Below are 13,688 nucleotides of genomic sequence, written 5' to 3'. Positions count from 1 at the left end.
TCAGGTAGCGGAAAGCATCCCTTTCCATTATATTAATTTACGGGTTTTGTGACTCCAACACCCCCCACACCCCGCCCCATCACAAAGTGTGGTCACTTTGTTGGCTGTTCCACTCCCTTCAAGATTTCTAGAGCAATGCACTTTTATATCTCCTCTATCAGTCCCTGCTGCCAAATAACTGATATTTTTAAAGGGAAATAAAGAATGGCTTGACAGTTTCTGCTCCCCTCCTACCTCTTAGAAGCCATTTCCAAAACTTTTCCACAGCTATACGAGCCCAAAGACAGTCCCACTGAGCACAGGCCCTATGAAATCAAAACATTTGATTCAACAATGGGTGCTTTTCTCTTTAGTACTACTACAAATGGTGTATTTCCTACTTTGTTCTTTTTTTCATGTGTTTAGCACTTTACCAGCAAGGGCTGATTCACCAATATTTGTCCTCGGTCTTATGCCACTTACAACCCTTCTAAAAGCAGTTTTTCTTTCAGTGATAATTCTTGCTTTCTTTCCATAGAAGAGGCACATACACATAGAGCAAAATAAAAAAAAAATAAATCAACAAATATCTCACTGCTTTCAGACTATAAATTGCAGAAGACAGACCTTACAAGCTGATACAAAATGATGCAAAAAATGGATAGTAAAAGGACTGGGAAGGGATAGACCTTTTGACACCCCCAGTATAAATCGGTGAATGCTGGGGTACTAAACAGGGAGCGGACCACAGAAAGCAGCCAGGTTCTCATGCTCTCCCCAAATAACATCTCCGATTGTTACTGCTGAAAAAAGACCACTGGCCTAAGATGGACCCCTACTGTGACCCTGCATGGCATTATTTAGTGTTCTTACGGTTTCGTCCATTAACTTATTTGCTAAAATACCATCCGCTGTTCCTGCAAGGAATTCCTCTGAGCTAATGATGATGTTACCACAACCTTTTCACCCATGCTGTGCACATTTTTTTCCTGGCTGCACCAAATGTCTGGCAAAATTTTGCTCACCACAGATGCTGCTGCCCCATACGTTGCAGTTTTGCAAACTCTTGTCTTTGAGCTACACGGATTTTCCTGCCTCGGGCCTCTTGTCCCTCATGGCCATAATGCCAGAGCAGCCCCGCGCCCTCCCCAAGAATACCTCATTTTCAACTGCATGACCTTTTCCGTTCAGCCAAGTCTAATTGTTTTGCCAGAAGTCAATTCTGGGTCTTTCAGCAACTTTAATAGCTTTGTGCTACGTTTGAACTGGGGGCTCTTCTGTTAAAAAGAGTATCAGTTCTTCAGTAACACAGCTCTTCAGCCTTACAGCAGTTACAAGCTTTTAAACATTTTAATGTTTGTTCTTGCTATTTAAAATACACTATTCATATATTTATTTTTAGGTGGAATGAAGTACTACTCATATTTCTGTAAGTTCCACAGCAGCCCCTCTGCCCCAGTTAAATGAAAACTATGAAAAATATTAAGGACTACAGCATCGGCCATCCTAAGAAATAAAACTACCTTCTGTTCTTTTCTGGTCGCACTCTTTCATAGCAGATATGCAAAAAAAGCTTTTTAGCTTGTTTATGTTTTGTGTTTTTTTTTTCCCCCCTTAACTTCCCCAGAGCTTTGCCACTCTGATAGGGCTATAAAATACTACTTTCCTATTCAAAATAAACTCTTGACTGATAGTTCTTCAGTACTACATTCTGCCCGCTGATCACTCAGCTCCAGGAAGCTTAACAGTGGCCCGACGCTTTCAGCAAACATATTTTAACTAATCAGCACCAGCCTCTCACCATCAGGTTTCACCCAGTTCAGCCATTCTCTGCAGGTACAGAACCCAGCAGCATCTAAAGAAGTAAAAAGAAACTTCCTTGGCAGAGAACAAACATTATTTACTGTGGTAAGCACATGCTCATTCATGATTTATTAGAAAGACTTTTCAGAAGTTTGTTTATCACAAACCACCAACAAAGACACACTGACTGAAGTAACTAACTGATACCAGGTCTGACCCAAAAATCCAGACTTTCTATCAGTGAGAAAAATGAAAAATTATTTTTCTCAGTACTATGTTATGTTTAACAGAAGGATGAACAACTGAATTGGGTACCAAAGCCAGCACATTTTCAGTTTTAGAAGGGAAGATCTAAAACCATTATTTTAGCATACAAGTGACTTTCATAGTAAAAGAGCTCTACTTATTGACTGATTTCAAAAATCCGTAAAAAAACCAGAAATAATAAAAGATTTAGGGGTGTGGTTGTGGAAGCAAATGCAATCACTCAGCATCCTATTCTTTTATCGAGCCCTTGAAAGAGCCTTTCTTAACAAGCAGATTTTTACTATTTCAAGAGCGCAATCCAAATGAATTATTTTTTTTTATAAATTATACAAAGCTATCCTGTAATGTCCATGTAACACAAAGAGGTATGAGATTCCCAAAGAGAACTGACATTCAGTTCCCAGCTGAACTCTCATCTTTTGCTGTATAAAACTGCCCACACTGAAGCCTCTACCCTTTGACGAACAAATTCGCCTGGAGTTTTCAAATCAGCTGCAGAGTTCACCAGGCAGCCACAGTATCAGCTTCGGCACGGAAGAAGTTCTTATGTTCTGCATGAGATGCACACATAACCCTGGCAGCACATTTCTAAGAGATGCAGTCTTTTTTTTGGCTAAAGATAATTCCTTGTCCCACATGTTTGTTTTGGGCATAAATATGCATAATGATTTAACACACGCACACACACATGCAAACACCAGCTATATGGCTTAGTAATTCAAATTACTTCCAAGTTTCTCCTTCCTTCTTGAATCAAAAGTGAAATCTCCAGTCCTTTTGCCAAACAGTGAAATCCTAATTTGTTTGTAAGCACACATTGCGCTATCTATAGTATATCAGTAGTTTAAGGCAATCTAGAAGATTTGTACTTATCACCATTTGGAACAGGATTGTTACACTCTGTGACTGACAGCAGAATTAAAAGATTTCTAGCTACTGTGAAGTGTTAGAAATGTTAATGATCTTCAGAAGTCTTAAAAATAACCATCAGTTTGAGCTACAGATGCGAAAGGTTGCAATAATGCTTAAAAAGTCAGGTAAATACCTATAAATAGTAATGATAGAAATTCCCACTTTGGCACCAAAAGCAGAAGTAGTATATATAGAAAGACGGACCAAAATGAAAATGAGAAAACTGCAGAACATAAGTTCACTTACATCTGAGTACTTCTTGGCCCTCTTTCACAGGACAAAAAGCAAACAAAAAAATACCTTCCCATAGACGTAAAGAGACACAGATGAACAGAATCTCTCTCTGGAACTTTTACAAATTCCACCTTAACCAAAAGGGGGGAAATTTTCAAAACCACACAGAATGGAGGCACATCAGTGGACTTCCATACAACTACCTTGCCTTCTAGTAGCTGAAAACGTATTGAGAGTAATCTGATAAAGAAAACAGAGAAGGCAATTTGGCGAAGAGCTGATTTAAACCTGACTGAAATTTTGTATTGCCAGGTTTCAGTCCAACATACCAAAATACTACAAGAACAACTACATTTTTGTGTTCCTACCACTAAGCCACAATCTGTTCAAAACGTCGGAGAAATTAAGGAAACTGCATCTCAGAATGCTCATATGCTCTAGAAAAAGAAATGGGGAACACATAATTCCACTATGTGAAAGTTAGCTTTATTTTTCTGTGTACTATGTTCAAAACACTAGTATTCCACATTTCATTGAGAAAATTGAAGGAACAGCCCAGTGACAAAAGTATTATCTACATTTACCACACAAGTAGGGAAGTATAAAAACTAAAAGGAAAAGAGTTAAGAAAAACAAGAAAAGCAGAAAAGTGGTAAAGAAAATACAAGGAAGCAAGATGACAAAAAGGTAATGAAATCGCATTTTTCAGTACTATTTTGTCTTCTTTCCCATGTTAGATAAGGGGTTAATCTTAAATTCTTATTAATACTAAGTAAATACAATCCCTAAAATATTAGAAGTTACATTATGTTCCCACACAAATTAGTTTTGTTACTGCAATGGTATCTGTTGCCTTGACACTAACATGTGGAGAATGACATGCATATCTATTCTTATAAAAATTCTACACACTAACGTAAATAGGAAAAAAAAAATAGGGTGAGGGAAAGGATTGAGCTGGATTACACATGACTGCTATAGTGACAACAGACCTTTAGCTATCCCTAGAAAACCCAGGTCTGTGTTTAAACAGGGGAATCCACCTATTAGCAGTGACTCCAGACTTTACACGTTTTATCCTACACACATACCATCAATCTGAGTAAATACGCAGTCCATATGATGCAAGACACTCATCCTTACATTCAAAGGAATGTGATGACAGGTACAGAGTCAAGACCAGCAATAGCTTCAGCATAGATTATCTCCACTGCGGGCCACCATCAACAAGACTAATTGGCTACTGGGATTTAACAATCAAGGCATTCAAGGACAGAGGAATGAAAGGTCAATAAAGAACTGCATTATTTGGACAAGTGTCTGTGCTAAACTCACAGCTCCTGTGTGTTGGTCTTGGAGACACAAGTGCAACACAAGCCTCTTCTTCCTCCTCAGCCTCTCAGCCTCCCACACCGCCTTTTTTTTTTTTTTTGGGGGGGGGGGGGGGGGGGGGGTGGGTGAGGAGATAACAACACAACACAGTGTACAACCCCTTTTAAAATGCAAAGAAAATAGCAAAACTGAAAGCCCATATGACTATCAAATGACTATATCAAAAATTAGGCTTTTATCATAATGATCGTTTTAACCTTTTCTGCAGTTAGAGCTCTAAAGTAACCAATAAAAAAAATATATACGTCTATTATTTTTCTTCATGTTTTAATTGGTCTTTCATTATGCAGTAGCAAGATGCACCGTAGTATGCATCTTGGGAACGTACAGTTAGAACATCAGTTCCACAGAGAAAAATTTCCATAAGATTTCAGCAGTCAAGTGCCACCAGGTAACTGGTTTTTTTAAAATTTATTTATTTGTCATTTAAACCTCAGCACAGCTGCACAATCTTGTGACCTAACCATCAAACAAAACCACCAGGATTCAGCAGAAGGGAAACCAAAAGGTGTCTCCAAGATACAGGTCTGCTCTACGTACCAGGCTAAAGAGAATATGCTGACATTTAACAAAGGTCTCACCACTGGTTATTGTCTCACAACATATTTATGATCATATTTTAAACGCACAGATGCAAACACGCAGAAAGAACTGTTCTTTAATGAATAAAAATATCTCTTAAAAATCAGACATGCATACATGCAAAACCTGGTTAAACTGGAAAAAACAACACAACAAACCCTGCAGAACCCCACCTCTCACAGAAATCACAAAATAACAACGTCATTGTTAAACTAAAAGATCCTGGAATTCCTTCTACACACTTTCCCTGACATCTTCACACAATAAAATGCAGGGGTCAGTGGTACTGAAACAAGGAATGGCAGTTCCACTCTTGTGCACATACGAAAGCGAGTGACCCAAGCCATTATTCCAGTCTGAGGCACTTTTTGTTCCTAATATCCAGATGCAGCAGCTTTTTTCTTTCTTTTTTCCTTTTTTTTAAATTTTTTTTTAAAGAAATGACTGCGGACACCTCCTTCACATTTTCCTTTTCTTCAGCATTTTCACTTCATAAAGCTGCAGTCAATGTGTTTTGTGTGTGGTGAGAAGGGAATGGCACATTCAGTGGTGGTCTCAGCCACAGCCTACATTGGTGGCTCAAGTAGTCTCAGGATTAGGTCTTTGTGCGTGATGAAAGGATATGAAAAGTCAGTTATTTAAACTCAGTCAAGCTGTTGATTTTGGGGAGGAAAAAGGTTTTGCAATTCAGTTTTCCTCAATAAATCACTGCCCTTTTCCAAGGGCAGCTGCAGATAGTTCACATGTTCACAGTGTTCTCCAGAAACAAAACAGATCATGATTTTTCCCCCCCACCTCCATCCAACATAGGGTAAGAAATCAAAATGAAGGGGCCATCACATTAAGTTACTCAAATTCACTAGAAACTAAAGCAGAAAATCAACTCTGTTAACAGGTAATAGGATCACTGAAGAATTAAAAGAGCAAGAAACTACAGAGAAAACAGTCCCTTTGGAATTTATTGTAATAATTAACTAAACCAAAAGAAAATCTGAAATATATTTCAGCATCTTTGTATTCAATCAGTTTATAGATAAAATTTTCAACCAGCAGTTTATCAGTTTGAGTTCTCATCCTGCATTGCCTGAGACCACAGTTTAAAGGTGTTAAGCCTCTGCAGATCTATCTGAAGTCAAAGTGAGATTCAGGTATTAAAAACACGCCTTCGATGAGCTCTCAAAAATATAGCATCCAAAATACTGGCCACTTTGGAATATCTGGCCTAATGTGCATAAAATACTATTAAATAGATTGGATTCTTAATTCCTAATATGTCCTCATTAAATTATTTTATTCTATTCCTTATGAGACCTTTTCCCAAATTAGTACAGTGTGTTTTATTAGTGCCGCATTGAGCTAGATGTTGCTATGCATTTTAACCATGGCATTTTAAACTACAAGCCCCACACCGACCAGTGAAGTCCACATCAACAGAACCTTGTACTCCCACTGAGCTTAAGGCAGGAGGAAGAACAACAGTGGGTTATAACACTGAGTAAATCAGCTGGTATTTTCAGAGGAGCCTAAGAAAATTAAGTAACAAAATCCCAGTCATCTTACGTGGCACCTGACTCCCCTAAGTCCCCGTGAACTTATTTATAGGATGCTCAAGTTCATACCACCTAAGTTAGAAGCCTTTGGGTAGCTCTTGGAGGCTGCTGTCAGGCCTGCCCTCTGATTAAACTAAGAAATACATAAATAAAGCATATATATCTAAACGAAGTAGATGTTTAAATCCTCTTAGAAAGTATTAAAGCCCTGTAATGTAATTCACACAAGTAGTCCTTTACCCGAGGAGATTCTAACTTAGTTGGAAAACACCTGCCATAAATACGTAACTCAGGATAGGAAAAAGAAAGCGAGATACAGAACTGAGACTAAGGAGGCTGACAGCACTAAGGCGAGCTATTAAAAATATGTGAGCTCACCAAAAAAAAAACTCACCACCTTCACCGAACAAGTTCATTCAGCTTTTTGATTATCTGAATCAACCTACAACCATTAATTACTACCTGATTTAGTGCTGTATTTAGTAGAAGCGTCATAGTGAATATTTAATTGCTTTTTATTTTATTTTTTTAGGAGAGCTGGTATGGAACCTTATGGCCAGCCAGAATCCAATATAGAAGATAAGGCACAGGCTTAGACTGCAGACTGTAAAGTTCATTTTTTTTTTTACTTTAATGAGCTTTGACCTGGACTGCAAATGTACAATTAAAGATATCTCAGTTGAATTGCATAACTTAACCTTTGGTTTCTTTTCAGTTTCTATACTTCACATCTACCCACAGAGTTCTGTTCAATAGCTATACAATCAAACACAGCCATAAAATGTGTTGTCATATTTTTTATTTATAAATCTTGGAGATACAGCAGTAATTTCTACAAAAAGATAGTCAACTGCACTACCATAGCATGTCTCCTATGCTGTTAAAATTCATAAGTTAAGCGGAATAAAAAAAAAAAGCCTGCCGCCTCCTAGTGAGGACTGTCCCTCCTGCCCCTAATCTCTCCAAAGACAGGTGTGCTATAGGATGGCAGGAAACTATAAACACAGCGAGAGTTGCTACTTTGGGGGCTATTACAAAGCAACAGTTTTGCAAAATCTAGCCGGGTTTTCAGAAGAATGCACAAGGCCTATGATGCATTTTTATGCTTGCCATATACCTTTTATTTTTGCTTTAACAAACAAGTGTACAGTAACTATCCACTGCCTTGAAGAGAACGGACTGTTTCTTCCTCATTGACTCAACGGAAGATGTAAAAAATCCAACTATTTTAGTTCAAGGAATTAATTTTCATCCAGTATAGCTGTCTAGGCTAATCATGCTCATTATGACTGTAGTGCAGTGTATAAATCTTATTAGGCACTCTAAAAAGAACATTATGAATTTTTAGCATTGCCTTAAAATCTGTACTCGGTGCAATTCGGAAATTCTCGAAACGAGTAGATTTCAATTATTTATTTATTTATAGGTATTTAAATGGGTTCATATTGTAGTTTTTGGGTGTCCAATCACATTGTGTTTATTTGTGCAGAAATTATACACTCACTTGCCAATATAGTAAGAGGGTGGAATGCTTCACTATGATCCTAGCAGTAACTCAGAAAAAGGACCACTTCTTCAATGCAAATCCGCTCAAGAAAAGCTTCTACACACAAAGTAAGATGAACCAGTTACTGCATTGTTTATTAAGTTTCACTTGATTCTTCCTGACAACCATTTAAACAATGAATGTTGGGAAATGTCTCTCAAAGAATCAACAACAATGGCTGGGATCAGAGCTTTTATATTTAGCTAATACTGTTTTTAGAAAGGAGAAAATATTTCTTCCTGAAGGGATTATAGGAAGTCTTATAAAAGACACCTGCAAACAAAACAAGTGACAAAAGATCTCTATCATAATTGATAACAGTTATCCTTTGTAAAAATCTGTGCTCCTTCAGAAACAAATATCATATCTTTGCTATTGAATTTCAAAAGGCATCCACTAACCAACGAGCTTGCTGATCAAGAACAGTAAGTTTTAGAAAATCTGCCAAGGAGGAAGTGCTTTTGTCTTATGGATAGCAGCGCATTATTAATCAACAGTAAGTTCCTAAATTTTCTTTTCTGATGCCAAATAGAACAGGCAAGCTTTGAAAGACAGTATCTTTTCAATAGTGTGCTGGACACATAACATCTACTTTATTTTTTTGAAAAGGAAAACTTTTCACTTAAAATGCAAACTTCAGAATTTGAGGAATTATTCAATAGCCAATTGAAAAGAAATGCACAAAGTAATCAACATGAGGGGAAATGTTTACAAAATGTGGTTTACAGTAGGAGCTTGAAAGAAGAAAACAATCACATCTAGAGCTTCATTCTTTCATCCCAGACCAGTGAAGTGGTAAGCATATACTGCCTAAAGTATCTATACACTGGCCAAATAACTAGGTTTTCCAATTTGCTAATAGATGATTTGGTCCTCTGTATGTGCTGTGCACACAGGTTAGCTCCTTCCATAGCTTTCTTTTGGAGCAAACCAGTTGGTTCCTTCAGAAAAAAAAAAAAAAAAAAAAAAAGAGTGTCATTCTCAAAACAGTTTGCTTCAGGGTCTGCTCCCAAAAAGAAGTATGGACTAGACCACACCAATTCTGGCTCCCTCTGCTTACGCAGACTTCGCTAACATTTTCCTAGCAAATTTTGCATCCTCAGACAACCCCACATGCCTTTAAACCACATGCTGGGGCATGCAAAAACACTCACTCAGTTTCTTGCTACAGAAACAGTGTGCAATGGGCTGCACGCAACTCTCACATCACTGTAAATGCACGGAACTAAGGAAAAGGGTTAATGATTTTATCCGAAGACCACAGGACACAGAGGATGCTCTGGCCACGAGTAGTATGTAGTATGAACATACACAGCGCAGTCTGCTGTAAAGGGGACAAACTTACGTAAATACAAATCCCTCTGCATTGCTTGGTCTAATGGCCAAAGAGCACTATGTAAAAAGAGATGGTTTCGACTTTGTGGATGTAAATCCTACGCTAAGAGAAGAGGATAAGGATTGCAGGACAGCTTTCCAGCCAAAAAGAAAGGCGCATACATATTGCCCAAGAGAAATGAAATGAAGTAAGATATTCTGTCCAATAAGACAGTTAACGAGACTGAAAAAGACTTGGAATCTGTATAAAAAGCAGAAAACAAGTAGTATATTACAGAAAGATGTTTATATTGCACTTCCAGGAAACAATTTGTCAGGGCCTTAAAAACCAGTAAATTCAAAATCTTAATATTCACTATAAGCAACTCCCTAACTCACAAAAAACCCCAATTGCTTTAATTGATAGGTAAAATACATCACCTTCCTTTCTTCCCCAAAATGACACGTGGCACTGTAATGCTTTGAAAAACAAACACACACCTCAACTTTAACAACTTCACTAAACTAGGAAAAAGACTTTATCTTAAGAAGTGTTTTTACTGACTCCTTGGAATAATTTTTTTTCCTATTTTCAAGAGTTTAGCATTAACAACACGATTAAACTGTTCAACCCAAAATGCCTTTGAATTATTTTTAAAGAAGTCAAAACGAGGCTTAGATCCTCAATAAGTTATTGCTAAGAGACAAAGCAAAGTTAGCAACAGCACCTTAAGAAGCATTTCTGATGTGAGCATGACAGGTCTGATCCACTAAGTGGATCCAGATGATCCACTAAGTCATTTCTTTCTCTAGCCTCCACGCTTCTGTGTACTCTGTGATTCATGTAATTTTGATACAGTAGGATCAACTTTTTTGCAGCTTTATCCTTCTGCAACTTTTTACAAGGAGGATTAATAGCAACTGCAACAGAAGAATTACCTTGATGTCACATATAATCCTTTATCCTTTCATCATCATCAAAATCTCAGTGCTTTGTCCATCTTTCTTGTCTGCAGCAACTTATTTCACTTGTTCCTATTAAGGCTATTATATTCACCCTATTACTACTAATCTTTTCTTTGTAAATAGCCACACCTATTTTAATCCAAAATGGTGTGGTAAGCATTTGATTCTTTGTGGAAGTAGACACGTAATTAGGTTAATCTGTGCTATCTTTTCATGTGAGTTGATTGTTTCTTTACTATGGACATATTTCTTATAACAGCAATAAGCTTGCCAGATTGCTCGGAGGCAAATCAGGAGCAATTTACCAAGCATGTAGCTACTATGAACTGAAATCCTGACATAATAGCAAGTTGTGTATAGCCACTCCTACCTGCCAGTTATTACTCATGTTGGCTTTTTACTGACACATTAAATTTCAACCGCACCTTTCTTTCACAAACAAGTACTTCCATTCAGCTCAGCTACATCTGTGACAAATAGCTGATCCTCACCAAAGCGTACAGGAATCTAAATTCAGAATGCATCGCAGAAGTCTTTGACAGTAGCAACGGAATTACCTGCACGAAATCCAAAAACGTCAGTGGAAGCAAGTCATCCAGGTGGCCAATATCTTTGGAGAAACGATTTAAGATTCTTCCTATAGAAACAGGGTTGGAGAAGAAAAAGAAAGTAAATATCATTCCTTAAAAGATCAAAATATCTTAAGCACACCACATTTTACCATTTTAGTAACAGTTAAAAGGAAACAACTGGAATCTAAAGATAAAAAGACACTTTTTGAAACCACCACGAAGGGAATCTTTTACAACCACTGCAATATATGTTGAAGAAGAATACATTTTTACAAACCGTCTTTCACACGAGTCTAAAACCTTTACTTAAACTGCTAGGAAAAAAAAAAAAATGGGCTTTGAAGATAATAGTTCAACAGAATTTAACAGGTGAAACACACATGCTTTGTATGCTCAACATGTGCAGATAAAGGTTTACAGTTCAGACAACTTAACGCAAGTTTCATCAAGTAACATCAGCCAGAATCTGCTCCTGTCACTGACTGAAACTCAGTAGTGCCTGCACGTCCCAGATAGATCACAGTTGATCTAACTGATCCTTTTCAGTATTTCTGTTCCCACCCCTTCACCATTATACGTGGATTCAAATTGCTGGCGTTTCTGAAATAAAATTTGAGATAGATTTGCGCTCATGCAGCCCTACGTTTATACTTATTCAAAACCTTGACAATACCGATCTTTATTAAAGCTAATAAAACAATTTTTAATCTGCTGTCAGTGAAGCATTTACACTTCTCTATTTTCCCAAGTTCTACTTGAGTGGAAAAATCAGTTATAGCAAGAGTTCTTTAATAATTAAAGTCACAACGCTGCCACCCGTAAGTGGATTAGTATCTTTGTCTATTAATCGATATCTCTACTCACCAGGAAAGAAACTAAGCTAAGGATGGGAATCTGGCCTTTTCTAAGGTGTGTAATGCCTGTACATGCATTCACATTGCTTTTTTATCTACATATATCTTGATTCAATTATTACTTCTAACTGGTATAAACACATTCACTGCATTGGCAACAAAAGACTTTTTTTTTTCTTTTTCCTTTTCAAAGGAGCTCATTAAACTCAAAGTAGTGAAGTTTAAAGTTTCCATGGAATGCGTTGAAGACGTAATTCAGAGATAAGAGATACTGAAGTAACCTCTGTAGCAATATCATTCCATTTTTCTGTTCATGGCTGTCTCAGAATTACAAATTTTGTTGCATAACACAATTTCTTTTTTTTAAGGGAATTTCTGTTCCACACCAAGCACTACACAAAACATCCTCTCCTCAGCCCTGGGACGCGACTCCAAAGAGAAATACTGGTGGTAAACAGCTTGTTCTGCAGTACTTTACTACCAAAGGCAGTTACTTTGGCAGACAACAGTAGAATTCATCCTTTTTTTAGGCTTTGCACACAAAGTGAAGGGGTATATAGCAGCACAAGACTCAGCAAAATCTCTTTCATCTGTTTCTACTGGAAATGGCAGCTGAGGATGTTCCCTTTCACTTATTTCATGTTCGGGTAGATCCATCAGAAGGAACTCCACGGCATTTTTTTTTTTTTTTTTTTTAAGTTTCCTTTTCCTGTGATTTCCTTACACAGAAACTGGCCATAGAAGAGTGTTCTAGCACATATAGCATGCATGCTGTAACTAAGACTTCTTACTATCACATTCCAGGTTATTTTCAAATGAACAAAGACTTCACTGGCAAAAAAAAACCCAAAAAAACAAAAAAATCATTCAAAGAGATTAAATGCTTCCTTCTGACACGGCTTTCCTTAGTGGCCTGTCCAGGAGAGGCAGATGAGGGAATCACACAGAATCACAGAATGGTCGGAGCTGGAAGGGACCTTTGGAGATCATCTAGTCCAACCCCCCTGCCAAAGCAGGTTCACCTAAAACAGGTTGTATAGGATTGCGCCCAGGCGGGTTTTGAATGTCTCAAGAGACGGAGACTCCACCACCTCTCTGAGCAGCCTGTTCCAGTGCTCTGCCACCCTCAAAGCAAAAGAAGTTTTTCCTCATGTTGAGATGGAATTTCCTGTGCTCCAGTTTGTGCCCGTTGCCCCTTGTCCTGTCTCTGGGCACCACTGAAACGAGTCTGGCCCCATCCTCTTGGCATCCGCCCTTTAGATATTGATACGGTCCCCCTTCAGTCTTCTCTTCTCCAGGCTGAACAGACCCAGGTCCCTCAGCCTTTCCTCATAAGAGAGGTGCTCCAAACAAGATGGCATAATGGATTGGGCTCAGGGTATTAGCAATCTGTTCCCAGCCTTCTCAGTTGCCTCTTGAGTGACTTCGCTTTATTTTACAGAGGAAAGAGCAGAGCAAGGAGAGGTGTCAGTGCCAAGCCCCTCCACGAAATGCTGTGAGACCCACCGATGACAAGCTGTACACAAGGACAAAGAATTATTCCCATAGTGAGCAAACCCCACCTTAATTCAGCCTCAGAATCCCCCTTTGCTTCTTAACCCCAAATAAGTTTAATTTGCTGTGGTTTCAGATGGATATAAGAAGCTATTGCGCAAAGGCCATCTCACAGGTCACTGCCAGGAGGCAGCAAGGTCATTTGGGCTGGCTACTTTCCACG

At 38.2% G+C, this 13,688-nt stretch overlaps 1 protein-coding gene across 3 annotated transcripts in view; it reads right to left on the bottom strand.

Annotated features, from left to right (window-relative positions):
* Nucleotides 1-13,688, bottom strand: part of ABCC4 (ATP binding cassette subfamily C member 4 (PEL blood group)) — a 154,027-nt gene that overhangs the window by 52,217 nt on the left and 88,122 nt on the right. For all 3 annotated transcript variants that reach the window (XM_074562976.1, XM_074562968.1, XM_074562960.1), the window contains one exon: nt 11,103-11,182. In XM_074562976.1, the coding sequence (XP_074419077.1) occupies nt 11,103-11,182 (80 nt within the window). The remainder of the gene's footprint in view (nt 1-11,102; nt 11,183-13,688) is intronic.

This window comes from Larus michahellis, chromosome 1 (genome assembly GCF_964199755.1).
Source record: "Larus michahellis chromosome 1, bLarMic1.1, whole genome shotgun sequence".
NCBI classification, from domain to species: domain Eukaryota; kingdom Metazoa; phylum Chordata; class Aves; order Charadriiformes; family Laridae; genus Larus; species Larus michahellis.
The sequence above is the reverse complement of the archived record's forward strand: the minus strand, read 5'-3'. Positions and strand labels throughout refer to the sequence as shown.